This window comes from Brassica napus, chromosome A4 (assembly GCF_020379485.1).
Source record: "Brassica napus cultivar Da-Ae chromosome A4, Da-Ae, whole genome shotgun sequence".
Taxonomy (NCBI): Eukaryota; Viridiplantae; Streptophyta; class Magnoliopsida; order Brassicales; family Brassicaceae; genus Brassica; species Brassica napus.
The window spans coordinates 4,318,569-4,345,699 of NC_063437.1; the positions used below are offsets into that span (position 1 = coordinate 4,318,569).

Here is a 27,131-nt window from a genome sequence, read left to right on the forward strand (position 1 = left end):
TGTTTTGGCTTTGATGATTATGTCAACAATGTGAGTATCCTAACATTAATCAGCTCATGGGTTGCAGAATTCGATTCAACCTGTTTACACAACGACTTTAACTCCGTCAACTCAATATCTCTCTATCTACTGAGATCATAAGAATGACGAAATGCTTCTTCTTCTTACCGATGATTCATAAGAATATCTCCGCTAAACATAACCCATCTTCTAAATTCCGGGTATTTTCCTCAAACTGTGTTTTTTTGGTTTCTGCAGTCCAAGCACTGATCTGTAGAGTCATATTTTAGTCATTCGGCTTTCAAGTAAGTGATTTACTAAAATTTTAGGAAAACACGAAATGCTTCTTCTTCTTCTTACCGATGATTCATAAGAATCTCTTAAGAGAGAAAGAGAGAACTTAGCTATACACACAAACCTTAAACTTGAAGTTTCCTGCAGTTATGGCCAATTTCTTGTGCGATAAATTTCTTTTTCAAAGACGTATATAACATAATGGTATTATTCAAAAAAAAAAGGAATATGTGGAATGTTAGCACAGCAGGTCTAAGCACTACCCGTGTTCAGAAAGGCTCGCAGCCAAATAAGATTTTTCTTTTTCTTTATTATTTTTTTCAGTTTTGGTTGAATAGTATAATAAGCTTATCATGGTTGACAGATATACTAATTGAGTAATATGAGTGTAATATAATCTACTTTATGAAATATATACGTTTTAACGAATCACAGAGACTCTTAAAATATGTTTTGAGAGACAGAAACAGTCGTCAAAATATTTGTACGACTCCTTTTCTTATAAAATTGTAAACAACGTATTCACATTGACTTACTGAAAATAACATCCGTAAATATGAACTACATAAACCAACACAACATGTAAGCAAAGGTGAGTTGATTATACAAATTGAAACATTGGAAAAAACACTAAAGATGCTGAATCTTGAAATAGTCAAAAAAATATAACTCACTAATCAGTCCCATGATGCTCATATATCCTTTAATCTTTAAATACAACATTAGCACAAATCTATATGATCAGGATATTTTTTTTACTGGTGGTTTAAAACAAAGAAACCTCAGATAATAATAGTAACAACCAGATGATGATGATAATATGATATCTTCCTGGAGCCTAAACGGAGAACTAACCAGACAGATTCTTAAGCATTGCAAACAGAGACCATGCATCTCTGAAGTATGATGCCAGATTTGTCCCAGAGTTGTCGTCGTACTTCTTCAAGAAAGGATGTTCCTGAGATGATTTTCAAGGATGGTGATTTCAACAAACCATTAGATCCTTTGCAGAGCTTCGACTGGGTCCTTTTGCAAACTGAAAGAGAGTGTAGAATAGTAGAATATCTTGAAATTAGTAACTACTCCGGGGAGATGAATGGATGAAAAAATATATTATTACCATGTGGAGATTAATGAAGATAACTTACAGGAGAAACTTTCTGAAGGAAGAAGAGTGGGCGGTGGGCGGTCATCAATAGCTTCCATGAACTCGAGAAGACTGCTCCATGTTTCCTCTTCAGCTGAGGTGGATATGATTCCTGCTGCGCAATTCAAGCATTACTAAACCCAAGCTCCATACATCGCTTTTATTACTGTATACTTGTTCAAAAAAACATTTTTTTGCACATTTATTTTAAGTCTACATTAATCATTCAAAAGATTTCAATAAAGATCCGAATATAACAGCTTGATAATGTTGACTTTTGAGTTTCAGAACAATATAAACATGAGTTAAGAAGAGGAGAACACTATGAACATGAGCTAAAGAACAGAAGCATAAACGGTTTCTAAATTTATCTTTCAGAAGATTGTTCTCAAACTTATAACTTTTATATCAACCCCCGGTCTTATGTCAGGCAGCAATCAAATATACTCCTGATATGAAAAAATAATCAACAAATCGAATATAAAAGAGTGAAAATGGTACTGAGAAGGAGCTTTATATTTGGTCTGGTTATCAGGTTCTTCACCTGCGAAATTATCAAACCAGAATTAGAAATCAGAAGTACGATTCGTGCGACAGAGATGAAGTGAGAAGCTTAAGAAAGTTACCATGGCTGCAAACAGAAGAACCGGCTGCAGAAGTGATTCGAGTTAATTTGTGAAGAGACTTTATCGAGTGAAACGTCATCAGTCCTAAAATATAGCGGAAACCTCGTAATTTAATTTACTGAGTCTTGTGAAGATTCAGCCAACCCTTGACCCTCTCCATTTTATAGGTTTGACTTGAATGAAACGGAGTGGAAGACATCGCTTCTGAGTTAAACTACGAAAACATTAATTGGTAAATCAAGAGAATACGTTGAACGATAAGGGAAGATTAAGAGTTTGTAGAAGAAAAGTTTCGTGTTTGCATAGACACTGAACGTAGACGACAAAGGTCAAGAGTCTGAGAACAATAAGAGAGATCCTAATCTACTTAAACACAAAACGCTGTGTTTGATGACTTAACCAAATATTAATTGAACCGACACGTAACTTAAAAACCAAACGCCATAACACAATCACCAAACCAAACCGAGAACTATTGATGTTAGGAGTTTTCAAGGCTCCTAAGACAAATGTTGTAGTATAAATGATTGTCGAACCAGTTCTGAGGGATATCAAAGCACTGAGAATGCAAGTACTCACTTAATCTAAGTGCAACCAATGATTTAGATGGGTTTTAAACTATGACTAAAACTAGAAAGCAATAACAGAATGATACTTTCTTGACTAAAGGAAAAGAGAACTCATGGGCATAGGGATTAGACCTTGGGTGATCAAGTATCGAACTAAGGATGGCAAATGATCAATCAAACTATCAACCTTAAGCCTAGACACAATTCTAAGCAAGCTCTATGTCTAGATGAATGCTCATTTGCTAACATATCTCAAACATCAAATGTCTTTGGTTGAATAATATGAAAGCAATCATTACTAACAAGTCTATTAGCTATCTTAGCATCTTTAACAACAAATGTCTTTGGCAAAGTATACTAAAAGCCTAGGAGAGTTGTCTCGGGCATTTCATCGAACACCTTTCGGGTGAGAAATGCCTAAGGATCAACAACTGAGTGGCCAACTCAGAAGATGCATTATGATTACTCTACTAGCAAGGAAATATGAATGATCTACACTAAAACATCCTAGCTCTAACCTAATCACCCTTAATCTCCCTAACCCATGAATTCCAAAGGTGATTACTCACTAATCTCCATGATTCCTCTTAAACCCATATTGGATTTCAGATTAATCATGTAGAGAAATAGATAAGAAATCAACAAGAACACAAGAACATAACAAATCAAAACCCAAGAGATGTACTTCTCAAGAGAGTTCTTGTGTATTTCTCAATAGATCAAAGATAAAAATTAATCTGCCTCTGGTGGCTACAAAAGATGTTTAAAACATAGGTTTTTCCAAGTGCAAAACGTCCAAAATAAATTGCAAAAAGGTCCTTAAGAAATCATGATTTTCGTCAGCAAAATAACGCGGAGCGACTTGCAGGTGTCGCTCCGGGAAGTCGCTCCAGGGCCGATTTTTGGTGTCTCCGGGCGAGAGGTCGCGAGCGACTTTGGTGTGTCGCTCCAACGGGTCGCTCTGGATCGGGAGCGACCTTGGTAGGTCGCTCTGAGAGGTCGCTCCAGGGTCATCTATGTGTGTCTCCGGATGTGATAACGCGAGCGACTTCGTGCAGTCGCTCTGGATGAGTCGCTCCGGGATGTGGTGCACAGCGACCTCATGTAGTCGCTCCGAGAAGTCGCTCCAGGCAGTGCTCGTCCAAAGACCACTCTAATCACCTCCTTTGAGCTCCAAATGCACCCAAATATCTCCAGAAACTCCATGTGGTACTCAAATACCTGATAGAGACATATGTATGCAAAATGCAACCTAAACATGTTTAAATCCTAATCTATATGATGAAAATGTTTATGAATGAATGGATAAAACAATGTAAATATGCAAGATATCAACTCCCCCAAACTTGTTCTTTTACTTGTCCACAAGTGAACTTTCTAGAACTCATAGGGAGAGAGGTTGAAGGTGGGAGCACATAGCCAAAAGAAACACAACTAGCACACTCTCTTATTACACTCTAACTTCTCTAGGCCTATCTTAACTCTTTTTGTTCTTACACTCATCATCAAGCATCCACACATTCAAATCAACCAACTCTCACATTCATTAAGCACAAAACATCAGGTGAATTCTTGCAAATGGTCAGTTGGTCCAAGTCATTTGGTTGGGTAAGGGAAGGCTTTTATTCAAGTGATTCAAGAGGTTCAAAACATATGATCTTTAAGGTGGTTTACTCTCGAAACAAGTAGCCTTGACATTGCACATAATATATCTAAGAAAGGGATCAACTCATGCATACAATGCTCAATCTCCATTGTTCTACCCTTTTCCCAAACATACAATTACACAATCATTCCCAAATGTCAAACCCAACTCACATCTCTCACCAAAAGATCCTAAGAACTTTAACTCCTTCTCTTTGAAATCTACAAGGGATTTTTCACAACCTCAAAACATTTCTTAGCTCCTAACAACTTTGCTAGCCCCCTTTTTCTTTTCTTTTTCTCTTTTTTTTTCGTTTTTCTTTTTCCGTTTTTTTTTTTTAGGCTGGGGGCCAAGACTTTTCAAAACTTGAGCTAGAGGCTTCTATACTGGTCCCAATAAAACAATTCACTTAAGCACAAAGAGTTTTATTCTTTTCTTTTTTTCATTTCTCCCAAATCATAATCACAACACTCACCCAACCACCTATAGCTAGACAATAGAGTGCCCAATCTAGCAAAAATGAAGATCAAGCATTGTCGTTCCCGATACTCTCAACATTATGCACATGTAAGACTTTCCGAAGAAGGCCTCACTCATCAAACAATGAAAGCTTAAAAGGAGGAAAAGGTTTTGGGAGTGGTCTACCACTAGAGTTTGTCAAAAAAGATTGGTATAAAAGATGTGACAACTCAAGTGTGTATAGCCATGACTCAGTACACAAGGGACCATGAGCAAGAAGCATTAAGTTCGTTCAGTTCAAATAAGGTCGTAGTTGGCTTCAAAGACTGAGTTTCAGCAATCAACAAGTTTCAGGAAGAGTTTTCAAGGCTCGAAGCATACAAGTCTTTTTGAGAGGTGCAAAAGCTACTCAGGTGCAACGTAGTGTTCTTTACAAGGCATTCAAAATCATTGCTCCCAATGCAAGTGAATGCAACCTATATGCTCTAGACTCTCCTAAAAATGCAAATGATGCAAACTAAATGATTGATTTTTTTTTTATCTATGCAAATAGGTATGCCATGCATGACTCAATGAAACAACATCAAAGCAAACATGATCAAATACTTGGTACCTCCCCCAAACTTGAGTTACACAGTCTCTGTGTTGTCAAGTAGTTAGAGAGATACCGAAAAGAAGACTAATATGCAAAAATAAAATGGTATATACAGGGGAGTGTGGTGAGTTACCTTCTATGGGGAATGAGTAGAGGGAGATGCTCCCTCCTCCTCGTCTTCAGGTGGTAACTCTTCAAGGTGCTCATCAGCAGGAGTGTCCATCTCTTCAATGTAGAAGGCTTGCCCGAACACAGTTGGTTTCCTCATTTTCCTCTTGATGTCAAAGTGGAGGATGTTCTCTTTACCCAAATGGAGATCAATCGTGCCTTCCTTCACATTAACAATAGCTCCTGCTGTAGCTAAGAATGGTCTTCCTAGAATCAATGGGTCTTGAGCCTCCTCACCCATCTCAAGCACCACAAAATCTGTAGGTATCTCATACCTTCCAATCTTCACAGGGAGGTCCTCTAAGATGCCCACAGGATACTTCACTGAACGATCAGCTAACACCAGAGAGAGTCTACACTTCTTGTACTGAGTGAATCCAAGCTTCTTTGCAACAGACAAAGGCATCAAGCTGACACTAGCTCCCAAATCGCAGAGACTTTTCTCAAATACCATAGGTCCAAGAGCACAAGGTAGTGTGAAGCTTCCTGGATCCTCTAATTTCTCTGGAACATCAAGCCTCTGGATGATGGCATTGCACTCATGGGTAAGAATCATCATGCCTTCCATCTCCTTCTTCTTTGCAGCTACAACATCTTTCAAGAACTTGCTGTATTGAGGAATCAACATAAAAGCATCGATGATGGGCATTGCAACCTGAGCTTCACTCATTTGCTTCTCAAACAGAGCCTTGTACTTCTCTAGCAGCTGCTTCTTGAATCTACCAGGGAATGGAAGTTTGGGTTCATAGGGAGGAGGAACAAAAGAACTTTCACTTGCTGGAGTAACAACTTCGCCATCCTTTACTGTCTTCTTCTCTTCTCCAACCTTTCCTTTACCTTTGGCTTCCACTATCTTCTCCAAGATCTCGTCATTGATCTTCTCATCAACAATCACCACTTCATCATCTATGTTGATGGCCACCTCCTCACCTAGTTTCTCAGCATCCTTGGTGAGGGTTCTAGGAGGTAACTGCTTACCACTCCTAAGGGTGATAGCTTTGGCCTCCTTGGGATTTTGGTCAGATTTTCCAGGTAGAGATCCTTGCTGGCGATTCTGGTGAGTGTTCATAGAAGCAAACTGATTCTCTAAATTCTTGACTGTAGAAGCAAGGTGTGAGAATTTGTTGTTGAGCTCATTGTAGCTCCCATCAATCTTGGAATGAAGGTTCTTCAACTCATAACCAACATGCTTCTCACTTCTAGTCTGAGACTCCAAGATTTGCTTCAGTAAGGTATCAGTGCTGCTCTCTTGAGGAGCAGAGGAACCAGACGAGGGATTTTGCTGAGGCTGATAGCTGCCTTGCTGGTTGTTTCTTGGCGGATAGCCACTCTGTTGGTTGTTGAGATAGGATTTCTGTTGGTAGTTGTTGTACTGAAAATTGGGCTCCTTTTTGTACCAGCTACCATTGTTGTTGATGAAACACAACTCCTCTTGACCTTCCAAACCCTCAACCTCATTGACAGCAAGTGGATCTTCCTGCTTGGAGTTACCAACAAACTTCAGCTGCTCTTGGGTTGCTTTTTCAGCAATGAGGAGGTCGATCTTGTCTTCCAAAGCTTTGATCTCTTTCCTCGTCTGCTTATCATCTGTTCTACTGCCTCTGTCGTGGTCTCCACTGTAGACTGCATCACTCTTTACCATGTTGTCAACCAGCTCCTCTGCATCTTCCTCAGTTCTCCCCAAGAAGAACCCATTGCTAGCTGTATCCAGTCTGGCTCTGTACTTAGGAAGAGCACCACGGTAGAATGTGCTCAGCAAGCTCTCCTTAGAAAAGCCATGGTGTGGGCATTGAGCTTGGTAGCCCTTGAATCTCTCCCAGGCTTCACTGAAGCCTTCCAAGTTCTTCTGTTGAAAGCTGGAAATCTCGTTTCTCAGCTTAGCAGTTCTTGAAGTAGAGAAAAACTTCTCCAAGAATGCTTTCTTGCAGTCATCCCAAGTGGTGATGGAGTCACTGGGTAGAGACTTCTCCCACTGACGTGCCTTATCCCCCAAAGAGAAAGGGAATAGCTTGAGTTTAAGGCATCTTCGGACACACCATTGGTTTTTGACAACCCACAGTAGCTGTCGAACCTGTCCAAGTGATCAAATGGATCCTCTAGAGCCAAGCCATGATACTTGTTGTTCTCGATCACATTGAGGAGTCCTGATTGATCTCAAAGTTGTTGGCTGCCACAGCGGGTGCTCGGATTCCCAATCTATGACCATGAATGTTGGGACGGTCGTAAGTGCCAATGGGTCGAGCTGCTCGCTGTTGGTTTTGAGGTATGTCTCCCATATCAGTACTCAATCTCTGCAAGTGAGCCTGTTGCTCTTCTTCTCTTCTATTTCTAGCACACTCTCTCTCTAAAGCTCTGATGTCTGCAGCTATTGGAACTAGGTTTGATGGACCCCTGCTCCTCAAGTTCATACACCTGTAGATTAAAGGGAGGTGAAGAAAGAGAATCAGTAACAAAAGAAAATAAAAATGACTTAGTCTCAAGCAAGTGACTAAATCTCAATGTTCAAATCTACTCAGAATTTGGCAACGGCGCCAATTTGATGTTAGGAGTTTTCAAGGCTCCTAAGACAAATGTTGTAGTATAAATGATTGTCGAACCAGTTCTGAGGGATATCAAAGCACTGAGAATGCAAGTACTCACTTAATCTAAGTGCAACCAATGATTTAGATGGGTTTTAAACTATGACTAAAACTAGAAAGCAATAACAGAATGATACTTTCTTGACTAAAGGAAAAGAGAACTCATGGGCATAGGGATTAGACCTTGGGTGATCAAGTATCGAACTAAGGATGGCAAATGATCAATCAAACTATCAACCTTAAGCCTAGACACAATTCTAAGCAAGCTCTATGTCTAGATGAATGCTCATTTGCTAACATATCTCAAACATCAAATGTCTTTGGTTGAATAATATGAAAGCAATCATTACTAACAAGTCTATTAGCTATCTTAGCATCTTTAACAACAAATGTCTTTGGCAAAGTATACTAAAAGCCTAGGAGAGTTGTCTCGGGCATTTCATCGAACACCTTTCGGGTGAGAAATGCCTAAGGATCAACAACTGAGTGGCCAACTCAGAAGATGCATTATGATTACTCTACTAGCAAGGAAATATGAATGATCTACACTAAAACATCCTAGCTCTAACCTAATCACCCTTAATCTCCCTAACCCATGAATTCCAAAGGTGATTACTCACTAATCTCCATGATTCCTCTTAAACCCATATTGGATTTCAGATTAATCATGTAGAGAAATAGATAAGAAATCAACAAGAACACAAGAACATAACAAATCAAAACCCAAGAGATGAACTTCTCAAGAGAGTTCTTGTGTATTTCTCAATAGATCAAAGATAAAAATTAATCTGCCTCTGGTGGCTACAAAAGATGTTTAAAACATAGGTTTTTCCAAGTGCAAAACGTCCAAAATAAATTGCAAAAAGGTCCTTAAGAAATCATGATTTTCGGCAGCAAAATAACGCGGAGCGACTTGCAGGTGTCGCTCCGGGAAGTCGCTCCAGGGCCGATTTTTGGTGTCTCCGGGCGAGAGGTCGCGAGCGACTTTGGTGTGTCGCTCCAACGGGTCGCTCTGGATCGGGAGCGACCTTGGTAGGTCGCTCTGAGAGGTCGCTCCAGGGTCATCTATGTGTGTCTCCGGATGTGATAACGCGAGCGACTTCGTGCAGTCGCTCTGGATGAGTCGCTCCGGGATGTGGTGCACAGCGACCTCATGTAGTCGCTCCGAGAAGTCGCTCCAGGCAGTGCTCGTCCAAAGACCACTCTAATCACCTCCTTTGAGCTCCAAATGCACCCAAATGTCTCCAGAAACTCCATGTGGTACTCAAATACCTGATAGAGACATATGTATGCAAAATGCAACCTAAACATGTTTAAATCCTAATCTATATGATGAAAATGTTTATGAATGAATGGATAAAACAATGTAAATATGCAAGATATCAACTATGGGGCCCATGTCTTTATGAAATGCATACGTGAAATGCTTTAGGTCACGATGTTTTCAATAAATGGATTTCCTGGACCATTCAGCTTAACATGCCGGCTCATAAAAAAATTTAAGCCCAATATCAAAAATCACTTGATTATGTGGCAAAACGTTAAAACCTGATTGGATGATTTTTTATGATGACGTGGACAGCCTAGATGAGGCTCATATATCCCTTTTAATATTGTATTGATTATTTAATGGGAACATGAGCTATTTGCAAAGTGTAACACAAAAAGAACCGGCGAAGGTGAGAGATCATTTTAAAAATTTTAAAATGAAAAATGAAAGAAAAATTCAAAAAGGTAAATAGCAACATTCCACATCGGAGAAGAGAACAAAAGAGACATGTCAAATAATCAATAAACAAACGTTCTCCTTCGAACATCCATTTTGCAAGGTGGGCTCTCAAAAGGCACAAAACATGTTAAAGTTTAAATAAAATCAGTTAAAAATCAGTTAAAACTAGGTTTAAATCGGAATTAATCCGACTAACTGATTTAGGCGACAGGTTGATGGTATTCCGATTTCTTTTATCCAATTTGTTTTTTTATCATGGTGTATTCCGACAGAGCGCCTAGGTGGTCGATTAATCGGCTATGCGTCCGTGTTTTTAACATGGACTTATCACTATGATATGCGCAAATATAAATAGTACTCTAAAGATTGATGTTTTGAGTTTTTTTTTTATTTGTATACAGATTGATATTTAAGAATATAATTAATGAATTTAAAAAAAAAAACTAAATCATAAATGTTGAAGCTTTATTGCTGAAATCTAAAAGTAATAATCAAAAGAGTAGATTTAAAATTTTGGTGAAACCTTAAATATCAGTTTTTCAAATACAGAAGAAGTATAAAACATTATCACATAATAGATGAAGGAATAAAAATTGTGATAGGTTTTCTCCAAAATTCAGTCATTGTTTTCACCTTCTTTCTTTTTTGATCATCCCCTATGTATTAAAAGAAAAATATTACAACATTTTTGCTATAGTTGGTACGTGTCATTACTAAAATATCTTTTAAATTCTCTAGAAATTATGTTGATTCACTAAACATATATTATATACTTCTAATTAACTTAAAAAAAATTAATTAAAAATATACAACTAATAGTTTTTTATTTCCTTAAATAAAAACTACAAAATTACCAAAAGTGAATAAAATATTTATTTGACAATCAATGATTTTAATAGTAAATATTTGATAACAATTTACATATCCTCCACTATTTTTGTTTAATATTATATTATTAAAATAAATTAAAAATCATATTAAATATATAAAAAATTACAATTTTCGTATATGTTATATTTTGAATTTTTTAAAACGACTATAAATTACAAAAACTGTTAAAAATCTCACATTGAAAGTTTTGTGATCAATGGGTTAAATTTTTCTTAAAATAAGATACAAATGCTAATAAAAATATATGAGTAAAATCATACACACACACACACATATATATATATATATATATTTAACTATATACCATATAAAATACATAAATATTTTAATTTAAAAATTTACACTGAACAAGTATTGAGAAATTAATATTTTAATTTCGAAATGTGCATTGAATTTTTAAAAAAGATTATAAGTTATTAAAAATATTAAAAGTCCCACACTAATTTTTTTGTTATTAATGGTTTACAATTTTTTGTTAAAAAATACAGGATTAGGAAGTTTCATTTAATAGATAGTCATATTAAAAACATACTATATATATGTTAACATTAGTTGCATTTAATTACATACAAATACAAAATAGAGAACATAATTGTTTAAACTTTTTTTACCACAAAATGATTGTAAATAAACAAAAGTAATTTTTTTTTATGTATTTGTGTCATTTTAATTATATACGTAACAATTAATAATTTTTCAATTATTCAATATATATTTATTAATTTATTTCATAATAGGTAAAAATATTAAATAAAAAATAATATGTAAAAATAATTTCTGTATAAAACATTTATTTTGTGCTTTGCGCGGGTCTTAAGGTAGTTGGTTTAATAAAATTGTATCTTTAAGCTTGTTTTGGTTTGGCCCATGGGTGTTTAAGGATAGTATGGAATCTTAACTGATTGTAAGAACCTCATAGGTTGATATGTGATCTTTAGCGAATAATACTTGTTTAACCCAAAGTTTAGAGTATTAGGCTCATGAAAAATGTTTGATTTTAAAAGGGTTTATTAAGTACGTAGCATATTGACGTAACAAAAAGGTAGATGAGATATTGGGAAACTCTAATTTGCCAAAAAAATATATTCAAAACTTGATTTAGGGTCTGACTGGTTTCTCTGCTACCAGCCGTAAACGCAGTTTTTGCGGTTGGTGACGTTTGATAACGTTTCGAAACAATTATACAAACCGATTTGAACCGCTCTAAACTTCTTAAAAATAAAAGATGGTTGCAATTAGCGTTAGCAGTTGCGGACGATTGAGGGTGAATAAATAAATATCAAAAAATTCAATTTTTTTTTTTGATTTGAAATTAAAATTTTAAAATAGAAATATTATAAATAAAAATATATAAATATTTTATATATTAATTAAAATTCACAAACAGTATCATAATTTGTTTTATAAAATTTTAAACTAATTATTCATTAGAATTTTTTAAAATTAATACACATACATATATAAAGATATACACATATACAAAACAAAACAAAACAAAATATTTTTTTAATTTTTTTAATATAAATCTTCAAACAAAAAATATTAAAATTATAATTTTTAACTAATTTAAAAAATTAAATAAATAAACATAATATTATTATTAATCATATAATATTTATAATTATTATATTTATAATAATAGTAAATTTTATATTTTTATAATGTTATAATATGTTAATATTGATAATTTATTATTAAACCGCTGCAATATCTTGTAATCAATCAGTCACAAATATTTCGCAAACGCAATAATTTTCAAACGTTGTGCGAGTCGTACAAAATAATTAATAACACCTGAAACTGCAACCACCCGCATTCACAAACTTCCGCACTCACAACCGCAACTGTACGTTTGAACCAGTCGGACCCTTAGTAGTTTGAAAATTGTATAAAATGCATTAACTACCAACTTCCAAAAATTATAAATATTATCTTTTGAGTTTTTAGAAAATATAAATAATACTAAATTCACTAAACCAAGTTGATTATGTTCTTTAATTTGTGTATATCTTTAAGAATAAGCTTAGCCAAAAAATATAATCATTTTGGTATATTATTTCTTATAATCACTTATTTTAGTATATTAATAAAGTATTATGCTTTATGCATGAAATAATCTCATATGTAATTTTCTTTTGAAAGTGGTAATCTCATTCAAATTCAAATACTTTGGTTGTAGAAAATATATGTGAAAATAAGTTATGTGAGTCTGAAAATAAGTTATGGTGCAGAAATAATCTTCCCCCTCCTCCCTCCGCGTAACAATTGTATGTCTTTCTCTTATTATTACAAATTTTTATTTTGAAATTTCATAATGTGAAATCAACTAATATAAAATTCCCATACACATAACATACGTTTTAAAATATAATATCACACACATATATATTTGGAAACATATTATCCACTATTTCCAGTGGAAGATAGTATTGTTTTAGTTTTCTTTGGAACAAAACTTAGGTTACCTTTAAATTCACATATATAGTCACGTAGATAATTTCTTTAAAACAATTAAATTTAGTTAAAATTAACTAAAAATGTAGAATAACGCCAATTTTAACGTTATGACGTCGTAAGCTAAACCATAAAACCTAAATCTTAAATTCTAAACCTAAACCTTAAATCATATATTCTATACCATAAACTCAAATCCTAGACCCTAAACTCAAATTGTATACCGTAAACCCAAACTGTATACCCTAAACCCAAACCATAAACCCTAAACTCAAACCATATATCCTAAACCTAAATCGTAGACCTTAAATTCAAACCTTATAGCGTCTAAGTTTAGGGTTTGCGTTTAGGATTTACAGTTAATTAGGTTTTAAGTTTAAGATTTAGATTTAGGGTATACAGTTTGGGTTTAGGGTCTAGGATTTGGTTTAGAGTATATGGTTTGGATTTAAAGTTTACGGTTTGAGTTTAGGATTTAGGATTTGGGTTTAGAGTATACGGTTTGGGTTTAGGGTCTAGGATTTGGGTTTAGGGTATAAGGTTTGGGTTTAAGATTTACGGTTTAGAATTAGAAATTTAAGATTTCGAGTTTACGGTTTAGCAGGCGGCGTCAACGTTATTAAAATTAGCATTATTCTTTTTTAGGTATTTTTTAAATAAATTTAATATTTTTTAGTTAATTATCCACGTGGCCTTTTGATTGGTACTAGAAGGAGAGGTGAATTTAAAGGTTAATTAATTTAAGTTATGTTCTTTCTTAAATAACTGATTCACTTATACCAACGCCTAAACTATTCTGACAAAGTGAAGAAAAGGCAGAAAAATAAGAGAAATTAATTGATTTTCAATATGATGATCTAAACCATTTGGTCAACTTATCTTTTTTTCTTTTTGATCAAACTGGTCAACTTATCTAAATTTGTATTCGAGTATTCTTTTCTAGTATATATTTCACATTAATTTGTTGCACGGGAATAATTCAAATTAGACAAGTAACCTAACACAAAAAAAGAACCTGCAACATTACAACCATCTCAACTCCCGCTAATATTCACACCAACTCCAACAACAACATCATCCATCATCTTTTATATCAACTTAATCCATACACACATTTTTACATATATATCCACGATACCCTTTTCATATAATCACCAAAAATTATCAAATACCTGTTAAACCAAATTTCTCAATAACTTTTAGAATGGCTAAGAGCTATACTCATTCTGCTTCCATGGTAGTAGCAGAGAAGATCTCGTGGTACTGCGCGGTGTTCGCCGCCATGATGCTGTTAATGAGCTGCTGCCACGTAGAAGAGGAGGCCGGTTCCACAAATACCAACGTGCAGAAACAGCATCCATCGATGATGATCGCCGGGTATTCTGGTCGGCGCCCAGCATGCGATGAGATATATGAAGTGAAAGAAGGAGAGACGTTGCAGACGATAAGTGAGAAATGTGGAGATCCATATATAGTTGAAGGGAATCCTCATATACATGACCATGATGATGTTTTCCCTGGTTTACTCATCAGAATCACTCCTTCTTTTTAATATCAGTGATTATATATTTAATGTATTAGTATCATATGGATCTTGTTTTTCTTTGATGTACTTGTGAGTGTGAATTGAGAAATATTATAATCACTCTCGATCTGAATATTATTTTGTATAGTACCAGTTTGGTTATCGTAAGGACTACCTAATTAATTACAAAGTTGTCATTTCGATCAGTTTGATGGCTCTCTTCATGCAATAGATGTAACAATTTGGAATCGAGCTCAAAGTATGCAATCGGTTAAGTGGCCACCGCTATTAACCGATTTCATGAGCTCTCTCGACCTTCTAAATTCTTGGACTTATATATTTGTTGGAATAGAAGTGAGTTTGTCTAAGAAAAAGTATTCTTAAAATATTTTTTTTAATTTTACAATTAACACTCTTAAACTTATAAATATTCAAAATTAACTCATTCATTATATCTTTTGGAAGTTTTTCATAAAAATGCAATATTATTTAATTTAAACATCTTATTACAAAAACATTAAACAAAAATAATAAAACAAAGTAGACATTATCTAACCATCATTATTATTATACTTTTCCCATAATAATCAATTAATTAGTGCATTATAAAATGATAAATTATTTTTTATCTTTGATATTTTTGTTACGACTTAAAAATTCTTGGAACAGTTATCTTCATCATCTGATATTTGAAGCAATCAACAATAAAATCAACAAGTTGCATGTCCATCCATTTCGTTTGGACAATATTCTAACGATCTTTGTAGATCCGGAAGTAATTTACCAGAATATTAAGTTGTTTTAATATTAGACCTTATAAATAACTTTGACGGATAAACTAACACGTGTAGAAAATATAAGCTATAACTGGACAAATTTATTTACTCATGTAGAAAACATAAGCTACAACGGGACAAACTTCTTTAGGGCTGGGCAAATAAACCGAACCCGAAAATCCGAACCGAACTCGATCCGATAAAAATGAATCCGAACCGATCCGAACCCGACATAAATACCGAATGGATCTTTTTTATGGTATTTCGGGTTATGGGTATTATCCGAACCGAACCCGAAATTAAATGGATATCCGATAGAATCCGAAACATTCAAAATGCCCAAAAAGAACTTGTACCAAACATGATCTCAATTCCTGATATGTAGCCAAAATACACTAAGATATTATTAAGCATCTACAATAACTATCTACTGCATGAATGTTGATAGTTGAAAGTGGCGGTTGAAGCTTGAAATTTTTAGATTTTGGTTTTATTTTCATTGAATATTTTTTTCATTTCATGAGAATTTAATTTTTCGTTTTATGATTTCATTTATTGGTTTTTTTTCTATCAATAACAACGTACCTTTTGTTTGACTTTGAATGATCATGTTTGATGTTTTTTTCTTATTTCTGAATCGATTTTACTTATGTTTTGGTTACAAAATAGGTATAAATCAAGTACTTTAAACCCGAAGAACCGATTTTACTTATGTTTTGGTTACAAAATAGGTATAAATCAAGTACTTTAAAACCGAAGAACCGGTTGGAACCCAAAACCCAAAAGTACACCGGGTTGAAGCGGTTCTTTGAAGATTTACTAACCCCGATCCGAATCCGATAAAACCCGAACCGGTCCCGAACCAAATTTTTATATAATCTGAATGGGGCTGATTTTGATAAACCCGAAAAACCGAGACCCGATTGGATAAAACCGAAACCCGATTAGGACCCCGAATGCCCAGGCCTAAACTTCTTTACCCAATTTTAGTAATTTTCAAACAAGATGATGGAGAACTTGGGCATCTAATGACCAATGCATTTGCATTTTTCAAGTCCACACTTCCAAAACTATGTATACTTTTTTGCCAAATACATCTCCCCATTTATGAAAATTCCAAAACGAGGTTATATATGAGGCCTTTGAAAGGAAAGTATACTCTAAGCGCTCGCCTATATGTTGTGTTTGTGTACTTGGTTTTTGTTCGGGGTTGGTGCTTATTCTGCGTGATACGTGTATTCAAGCTATTCTGGGTTTTGTTAAACTGATTGGAACCGCTTATGGATAGTAATATTCTAAGTCTTCTTTTTGTTAGATAGAATGTGAAACATTCTAAGTCTCCCTATGTCTCGTTTATGGGGATTATGTCCTACATTTTTCTATTTGTTGGAGATCAGTGGGTTAGGTTTTGTTTATAATTGTTTGTAACGTTTTTTGACATAAAACCAAACGGCTATCTATTACTAACTAGGATCGGATCCACCCTACGGGCGGGTAAGCAAATGAACAAAAATCATAATAATATATTTTAAATTTAATTTTTTTTTTAGTTTCCTTTGATTATAAATTTCACTATTTTTATTACAAATTTTACTATTTTTATAGAAATTATATATTTTTTGCTATATTAAACAAGATCTGGCAGAAGTCACTAAAGCTTCGATCCATTGCATACGATTGCATTCGGTTTGAAGTTAGGAATGGTGAAGCGGTGTATTTTTGGTTTGAAAACTGGCTAAAGATTGGCAGATTGCTTTATATAACAGGGGAATTAGGCATACACTATCTTGGAGTGAATAGGTCTGCTACTCTTGCTGAAGCTGCCCACGAGAATGGATGGAACATACGGAGGTGTGGACAGAGAAGATACCCCCATCTTTGGGATACAATTGCAGAGGCTTCATGGCCGGTAGCTACTGTGGGGCCAGATATAGCATTATAAGGACATGGTCAGGATGTTTTCAAAAAAAACTTCTCAGCTACCAAGACTTGGGACTACCTGCGAGTTAAAAAGACCAAACTCCCATGGCATTGTATTGTGTGGTTCCCTCAGGCCATACCCTGACAATCCTTCATGGTTTGGTTAGCTTTTAAGAACAGATTATCAACTGAATGAGAGAAACGGGAAGTGAGCAAGGTTGTGTCTACTGCGGAGAGAAAGATGAAAGCAGAGATCATCTGTTTTTCTCATGCCCATATACTTTCATGGTATGGATGAACGTTGCAGAAAAATTACTTGATGCAGCAATAACACCGGACTGGGACACCTCCCTTTTGCGCTCGAACATGAACAGATTCGACTCTATACTTCTCCGCTTAGTGTTTCAGACATCCATTTACGTGCTGTAGAAGGAGAGGAACTGAGAAGGCATGGAGGTGTTTGTGCATCTGTGGATATGACTACTAAGGTCATTGGGAAATTTGTCAAAAAACCGTATCTCTTCATTGAAGTATACGGGTAATCACAACTTGCGGGAACTGCTAGTGAGATGGTTTACTGTCTATACCTCTTAGGAAACCTCATTCTTTTATTCTTTACAGTTGAGAACAATAAATCATCATTATGTAAATCTCTTTTTCACTTTTTATCAATAAATTTGATATTTAATTAAAAAAACAATTCATAAAAATTATAACTATTTGACTTTGTTCTCAATATTTCCATTTCTTGAATTTAATAGATTTTTAATACATTTCTTCTTAAATTTTATAATTTAAAAATTCAAAAATAAAAGCCAAATTATATTTTTCAAAAGCAAGTAGCATAAGAATATGATATTAATTGTTACTGTTTAATATTAATTGATGTTGTTGGTAGTTTAAGGGAGTAATATTTGGTTGTAACTACTTCAGTGGAATGATTCTGATGTTATTTAGTAACTTTGTTAATCCTGATTTGTTTGAATAAGTTATTTTCACTTTGAAATTCCTTGTCGACGTACTCACACTATGGTTTAAGACTTTAAGTAGTATATGGAACCCTTACTAACGTTATGTGTGTTATTAATATTGCAATTTTTAACTTGTGAAGATGGTGTAAGTGGAAGATGCAAACACAATAAGGTAATGCAGAAAGTAAACCAAGAGACAAACAACTACAAGCAACCCTTAAGCTTTATTAGAAATCGCCTTGTACACTCTATTACAAGTTTTGCTTAATTAGCTTTACACAGCCTGTTACACCCTAACAACTTCTACTGAAAGATTCCTAAATTATCCGCTTGTGTCTCTCTTACGTCGAGTACTTCAGCCACTGCTTCAGCACGACCCAGAACACTTCCAAGAGCTTCTCTCTCTTTCTATAAGATTAGCCTCTGTGTCTCTGTCTCTATACAGACGACTTCATATCTATCTTATATTTATTCTCCATGTTCCCGAAACCCTAGTCTCCAAGGCAACATGTATGGACATCTTCCATAACAATAAGTGCAACTTTCCTTTTCTTGGAATGCACTTATTCCTCTTTCCTTAAGTCATAAACTTGCTCCTCAAGTTTATTCCTCTTTCCATATCTCCAAGATACTCTCTTGCTCTCCAAATATACACGACTCCAGCTCAGCATCTTGACTCCACATGGTCTTCACCACTCAACACGACGTCTGCTTCAGCAACTACGTCAGCGACCACTTCAGGGCAGACATCTTACATCTTGAGATAGCAGCTTCATATTCGATCAAAGAAAAAGGGTATTAGCTTTATAAAGTTTGGCCAACCTAGATATTCTTTTTTTTTAGATAAAAGACAATTCGATTGTGTAAATGCATTACGGTAGACTATTTTTGACTGTCACCAGAAGAAAAGGAATATTTGAGAACTGATAACTACATTTTGTAAATGCGTAGTTTACAAATCTGTTATGGAATACAACCAAGTGTGATTCTTATATGCAAAATCAAGTAGAATGAAAATTCATAACATTGGATTGGGTGGTTTGGGTTTTTGAGCCCCATTCATGGACGTTGGATCGCCTGGATAATAGCTTTTGACAACTTCGTCTTAGCCAATACTTCATCTATGAAGTCTCTGCATCATCTTGGGAAGACTGGCTAGATTCGTCAGACTTTCTCAACCAGAATTCATCTCCAGGTGAAGACAATGTGTTGGATGTCAGATTTAGTGGTAATAGTTCCTTCTTTCGCCAGCTTTTAGTCTGACCTTTGCTCACTTCTTTGCCTGTGGCTAAAAAAACAGCTATCTCGTACATATGTTCTATTTTCTGGTCATAGTGAGAACCAGCTAGTTGGAAAAGAACCCTAGGGAATAACAGTAAGACAAACTCGAAGACAATACCTTCTCAATACTTGGCCTCGCACAGACTCATGCTTCTCCTTAGTGACCTGTCTGGGTTGCTTTTCAAGCTCTCTAACTTCAAGGATCGGATGAGATGAAGTGAATTGATAAGCAAGTGAGTAAATTACTTTATGCCACTTGAATATTTTCTTCAGGAAGCTTTAAGCTTGAAACTTAATATTTATTTGGAACAGACCATGTTCATATAGTGGTCATTCAAATCTATTTCTGAAACAGACTAAAACGGGTTAAGAAAACTTACATTGAGCTAGTTGTTGTACCCATTGATAAGATCAACAACTTATTGTGCGTGAATGTACCGTCTTCTGGTGGTGTAAAGCTTAGAAATGAAATAATTATTAAGATAGCTATTGCTTTCCAAACCAACATCGTAAATCAGATGCAGCATTCTCATCTCCAAGGAGTTCCACCAATTGTGCCACTGTGGTCTGATAGTTAAGGATTTTTCCACTAAAGGTTATCCTATGTCCCTTCAGAAGAGAGAGAGAGAAAGAAAGACAGAGAGAGAGAGAGAGAGAGAGAGAGAGAGAGAGAGAGAGAGAGAGAGAGAGAGAGAGAGAGAGAGAGAGAGAGAGAGAGAGAGAGAGAGAGAGAGAGAGAGAGAGAGAGAGAGAGAGAGAGAGAGAGAGAGAGAGAGAGAGAGAGAGAGAGAGAGAGAGAGAGAGAGAGAGAGAGGTCCTGATTACCAATGCTTCTCTGAAATAGTTGAAATAAACATTAGGATACAATTTTTTTTTTGAAAATTTTGAGATTATACACTAGAATTTGTTTCAATACTAAGATGTATTTTAAAACAGAATACCTTAGAATCGATGAGAAGCATGTCAACTTCCCAGAATCTGAGCAACCTCACCTCCACGTTGGAAGAACAACCCAGAATTCAGATCAGCATGTAGAACAGAGGAGTTAGCTATTATACTGAGAAAAATATCAAATGCTATTGGATTTGTAAGGATGATTCTCAAGAGATGAGGCTTTACCTTTTTATAGATGGAGATCCATTGCTTGGTAAATGGATAAAGTGAGATACAATGAATCAGAAATCATGGAAGCATTTAAGAAGGTTGTTACGTAATGCTTCGGAGGATTATAACAGAAGAAGAAAAGATGCAATTGAAGCTTGGCACAGAGGTTCTTCACGTCAATTTGACTCACTCATTCATCAAATCTCCTCCATAGCTGGTGTAGATCTAAGAGAATATGAACCCTAATTTTTGGTTTCGATAACGGGGAAGACGACCTCTCTTTGTTGGGCTACATTTCGACTGATCAAAATCTATAATGAAATAAGAGCCCATTAAATATTTAGAAGACCATTAACATGTGAACAAACGAAACATAACTCAGTCAAATGAAACGCAGAGTTTCAGTGACCTGGAACCCGTGCCGCACTCACAAGAGCCAACTTTGTGACGTGGATCCTATGTGGCTTCACAAGGATATAAAGAGAACATATATATATATATATATATATATATATTTATATATATATAGATTGTTTGTAACGAAATCATAATGAGAAGATGATTATTAATTCTATGATGTTTATGGAGATGTCCACTAGACGTATGTATTATGTATGTATTATGCCTTGTTTTATTTTAATTTAATGTGGGCTTTGGTATCACATTTTGGGCTGACCGGACCGTTTATATTGGTGGGTAGTTACTTTGCGTAAATGTTTTGTTGGTATATTCAGGTTATGCTATGGATCCGAAGGTTTGGGCTGGAAATCCATGTTGGTGGGTATATTTTATTTGGAAGTTGCACTGCCAGAAAACATATCCCCAACGAAGAAAAATTAAATCGTAACTTTGCTACAAGCTAACAACGTGATGAAACCTTCCCCTATGATACTCTACTGATTTTGCTTAGATCGAACAAAAACATATGATAGATGGTTGATTTGGGGATGGAACAGTTTCTCGAAATATAGATGGTTGTTAGGTCACACTGAGATTACAGAATGGCTTCAGATTCACCACTCTCTTGTTCTGGATATGACACACCGGTCAACAAGAAAGATTGTTGATTTTTTTTAGGTTCACACACCTCTACAATCAGGTTGTTCATAAGAACAATAAATCATCAAATAGAAAGAAAAATGATTTTTATAAAAATGATGATTAAAATTCAGGATGAGTTTAAACAGATTCTAAATAGAAATAAAATACAAGAAAACAAGTAGATAGATTGCATCAAAAACATAAAAAAATGCATAGAAAATACAAACTCGGACAACTACATAATTAAACTAGCTGTTGTAGAAGAAAGTTGAGTAAATGAAAGTGATTGGAGAGGTGGTGGTTAGGCCAAGTAGCTCTTCTTCACTTTTCAGATTCTGAATAAGGCCAACAATCTTCTCAATTAGCTTATTGGACTTAAATTTCGTAAAGGGTCCATCCGAGATTGCAAATGGGTCTCTTTCTGAACATTGGAATAATGTATTCACTCAGGTTCATCAACAGAGTCGCATCCACGGGTTTCATCCACTCAGGTTCATCTAAGGTTGACTTGTCTTGTGTTGTTTCCTCGGTTGTTCGATCAGGATTGCATCACAACGATATTATGACAATAGAGGAATTCATCACCAATTGGAAGAAAAATTTATAAGGAAACAAATTCGTCGTAATATACATGTGAAGCCAAAGAGTTTCAAATTTCTTTAGCAACGAGTGTACGAGTAAACCGATATTTTAGGTGGAAACATGTTTGTAGTGAGATTTACCTAATACATATTGTCGTAAATTAGTTGTTATAGTGATGCAAAAGACCTGTAAAATCATTGTAAATCAGTTGTAAATTTTTATCTACCATTGTCAAAATTTTATAATATATATATTATATATATAACTCTCTTGAGAATGAAACACATAAACAAACAAAAAAAGAATCCAAAAAAGAGTTAGGTCTAAAATTTCTTAACATGAAAGAATCAGAACCACAAAGAACCGGCCAAGACCCAAAAACAACTTCAATTAGCCCAACCCGATAAGAACCGATTTATATCCAACCTAACAATATGAATATCCAAAATGATGACTCTATGTATTCTATTTTCTATATTTTAGTTTATGATTTAGTTGTAATGTATATTTGTTTGCAATCTTTCTTATTATTTTGTAGCATTTTAGGTAATATAAAATTTTAAATATCAAATTTAGAGTTAAAATTTTAAATTTCAATTATTTATAATGTATTTTTGGTTAATTTGCAAAAAGGTTAAATAAATATAAAAGATTTTGGCTAAATTTTGATGGAATTCAGGTATATTGGATCTTTTCGGGTTCTAAATACCCGAACTGACATAGACTCACAAGGTACCTCAAAACTGCAGATATTTTACAAGCATTATAACTATTGATTTGCTAACTCAAAGCACTTTGCTATGAAAAACTAGCTTAATCGCCTCTTGTAGAATTATTATGCAGAAGTGAAACTAACATTGATTCGAAAACGTTGATTCGAAAAGAACCAATCCAAACTCAAATGGAAAATTTAATTGAATTCAAATGTTAAGGATTCAAAGGACCTGGACCCAAAGAAACTGACATAAACCCAACCTCAATACCCAAGTCTAATGGCTACCAAAATCATTCTGGCCAACAGAAAACACTTTCAATCCAACTTTGTTCTTCTCCTTCAAATTAACAAATGCATATTATGTTTTTCGAAATACCTTTTGGTAACAGTAACAACCGTAAATTATTAAATGGAAAATTAAAATATTCCTTTTACATAATATATTATATTATATACAAAAGTTTAAGATATATTAATTTTTATACATGTATTATATAGTTTACTAATATTAAGCTGTTTTTCCATTGTTTTATATATTTAACATAAATATTTTATACTTATGAAAATAAAATTTAAAAATCTATCAATATAATATAATTTTATCATATTTATTTCAATATAATAATTTTATTTCAACATGATTGATTATGGTTATAAAATAGATAAAAATAGGATTTAATTTTTATTTTCATTTTATAAAAATAACTGAATATATATAAATGCATTATAACAGTTCATTGCTAATTACGAAATTAGTGAAAATATTTACCTAAGCTCTTTGAAAACTAAGATATTTTAAAAATATTTACCTGAACATAATAAAAAAAATTTAATATGATTGATTATGATTATATAATAGATAAAAATATGATAATTCTTAAATTTTTATTTCATAAATGATGACTGAATATAGTAATGTATAATAATATTTCAAAATAATTACAAAATTAGTGTAAATATTTACATATAGTTTTTGAAAATTAATATCTTTTAAAATATTCTTAAGCAGCTTTTATTATAATTTTAATATATATATATATATATATATATATATATATATTTAAAATGAAAAGGTATCAAAAGATATTATGATTAAAGTAGTTCAGAAATTATATATAATATTAGTCTTAATGAAATACATTTAATAAAAATTTAAATGAAGGTCTAACTTAAAAAAAATCACACATGAAATAAGGTTGTGACTTCTATTTTAATAGAATAGATGTGTAATCGGATAAATCTAAATATTTGTAGTGTTGAGTATTGACAACAATATCAAAATAGGAGGCAGTAATGTTTTACATTCAATAAAATAATAGAACTCACTAAATGTTTTAGCTTGTTTTTAGTTTGTGTTATTTTTCTTGGTTGTTTTCTTTCAGATTTTTTGAGCAAAGGCATTCTATTTATATAAAAGGAGAAAGAAAACATAACAACCCAGAAGGGCAGTGTTTTCTAAGACACTAGCCCAGTTTAATAATCCAATAACATTACAGATAGCCCAGTAACATCCCATAATAGACCAAAACAGAAATTAAAGCCGATTTATATCCTTGTCACTTTTTCTACAAAATGCAAATTCATATATTTGTGTCTCACTTGCAAGAGAGACTATTACTATATCAGTTTTCAGTTTATCGTTCATCTATATAAAATATGGTCCTTTGTTCAAGATCTGCCCCTCATAATCTTAGTAAAGGATTTATCTATCTTATTAAAACTCAAGTACAAAATTGGAGTGTTTGGAGACTTGAATAGGACTTTTAAAAATTTGGAGTGATTGGAAACATGGATTGCAGTCTTTTAAAAAAAAATATTTTTGTTTGAAAACAATGATAGTAGTATTAAGAAAAAAAGTAATGGGCTTATGTTTTTCTTAAAAATTGAAAGTTATCTAGGCCACTTTTAAAATATACCAAAATGGGTCAAACTAATTCCCTAAAAAAAATTTTCCAAAACTAACCATAAAACAAAATTTAAACTTTATATACATATTTCAAATCAAAATAATAATTCAAATTTGATTTATATCAAAAATTGATTCAAAAATATACATATATTCAAAAATGGATTTTTACTAAACTATTTTTCAATAACCATTATAAAAAAATATTGTCAATATATATAAGAAAAATATAATACAAAGCCCAATTTGAAATACCAACTCAAATTATGGTTTTCATATTTCATATTAAGTTTTAAAAATATAATATATGTAATTATTTATATGATGGTATGTATAAAATACTATTAATTATATGATTACTTATATGATGGTACATATAAAATACGATTAATTATATGATGATAAAATACGATATATAATAATGACTAGGGATGGGCTTTTGGATACCCATACGGGTTTAGTTCTGATCGGTTTGTATTTTGGGTTTTCGGGGTCAAAGATTTCAGCCTTATTAGAATGTTTCTAAATTTTGGTTTGAGTTCGATTTGGATCTTTGCGGGTTTGGTTTGGGTTTGGATAACTAATTTAAATTATTTTTAAAGTCTTAAATCATTATATATTTTAAATTTCTCAAAATGTATAAATAAAATAATATATTACGTATAAATTTGAATAACATATGTCATAATACTTAAGCTTAACATATCAATTGGCTTGATTTAAAATTTTGGATACGAAATCAATAATTATTTTAAGTATTTTTGGTGATTTGAGTATACTTTAACTATTTCAGATATTTACTTTTGACTATCTATATATATTTTCAAGTATTTAAACCAATTTAAAAATATCATTTTTGATGTTTTATATACGTTAAATCTAAAAATAATTAATATATATAAGTATATAAATCTATTTTTAGATAAATTCGGATAGCCAAATACTTCGGTTCGGATCAGATTCGGTTCTCTAAATAACAAAATTTTGAATAATTAGAATATTTAATCAATTTATGATTGGGTTTGGTACTATATCTTTGGATCGGTATCGGTTATGTTCCTCGGATTCATTTTTCCAAATCCTAATAATTAGATGAAAAACAAATATCAACATATTTTTCAAAATATACACCCGCGCGTCTGCGCGGGTCAAAATCTAGTTTATGTTTAAAAGTTAAGAGCTGCAATGATAATGTTTGCATGCAGTCTAATATGAACGCACTTTAAACCCTTATAGAGGAGACATCAATAAAAAAAAGTAAAGTTCAAAAGACAAAAGAAAAGATTATGGAAAGGAAACAATAATTTTAAAAATACAAAATAGAATATGATTTTCTAGTATATTCTATACCAAACACGTCCAAGTATTAGTTATATAGCTGTGATCAGAGGCCTAATGTAAAGAAGTAATATACGTTACCAGTCCGATTGATTAATCAAGTCACACGAGATATCAAAAAGTTATATGAAACAAGGGCCAGAAACGCCATCTGTAAATTCAATCCAGCAAGAAATGAAACTCCTCACTTTAATATATTGCCTTTGGTGTAAGCAAGTGCACCCACACTTAAGTTCCATTTCAAGTCACACCTACTAACTATTGATTGTGTTTCAGTTTTGCTTAACTTCTAATATCAACCCATTATTTTTTAAAAAAATAATAAAATCACTAGAACTTATTCCGTGATAAAAGATTGAAAGAAGCCGTACAAGACATACACTAGGAAAAGTAGTTTTTTCATAAACGTGAAATTTGTAGTCATCTTTTTTTTTTCTTCTTTTCCTTCTTAAAATTATGGGCAAACGAACGAGTTCTAGACAAGTACATGTGAATTTCATACATTTTAAAACAACTACCGTGCTGTTTATATGATGTTTCACCTTCTATTACACTCAGACTATCTCTAATGTATTTTGATTTTTTTTTTTATAAAATAGAGAATCTTTATAATGGAGATTGAGTTTTCTCCGATGTATTTTTCTAAAATAAAGATCTTCGAATATAGAGTAAAATATAGAAGAATAATATTTTTTCATTATAAATAGAGAAAATCTATCGATCTCTATTTTAGAAGAAGAATTTTTCCTTTAAATCTTATTATAAAGGTAAATATAGAGGTGAGTTGAAAATACACTTATAATTCATGATTGTTTT

General features: G+C 33.3%; 1 protein-coding gene, 1 long non-coding RNA gene and 1 other non-coding gene across 3 annotated transcripts; 2 read left to right on the forward strand and 1 right to left on the reverse strand.

Annotated features, from left to right (window-relative positions):
* The first annotated feature begins 7,275 nt into the window (after positions 1–7,275).
* Positions 7,276–7,382, forward strand: LOC125608484. The gene has a single exon (XR_007339374.1). It is a non-coding gene; the product is annotated as a small nucleolar RNA R71 (small nucleolar RNA).
* A 4,999-nt stretch (positions 7,383–12,381) lies between these two features.
* On the forward strand, positions 12,382–16,162 carry BNAA04G05250D. The gene has a single exon (XM_048778013.1). It carries the CDS (start codon positions 14,361–14,363, stop codon positions 14,706–14,708), a length of 348 nt encoding a protein of 115 aa, XP_048633970.1. The 5' UTR covers positions 12,382–14,360; the 3' UTR covers positions 14,709–16,162.
* A 3,079-nt stretch (positions 16,163–19,241) lies between these two features.
* LOC125608107 lies at positions 19,242–20,236 on the reverse strand. Its single transcript, XR_007339188.1, has 3 exons — positions 20,010–20,236; positions 19,748–19,823; positions 19,242–19,636 (listed from the first exon to the last, which is right to left on the reverse strand). It is a non-coding gene; the product is annotated as an uncharacterized LOC125608107 (long non-coding RNA).
* Positions 20,237–27,131: the final 6,895 nt, after the last annotated feature.

Coding starts and splice junctions, on each gene's coding strand:
- BNAA04G05250D (XM_048778013.1), top strand. CDS start 14,361: ATGGCTAAGAGCTATACTCATTCTGCTTCCATGGTAGTAGCAGAGAAG.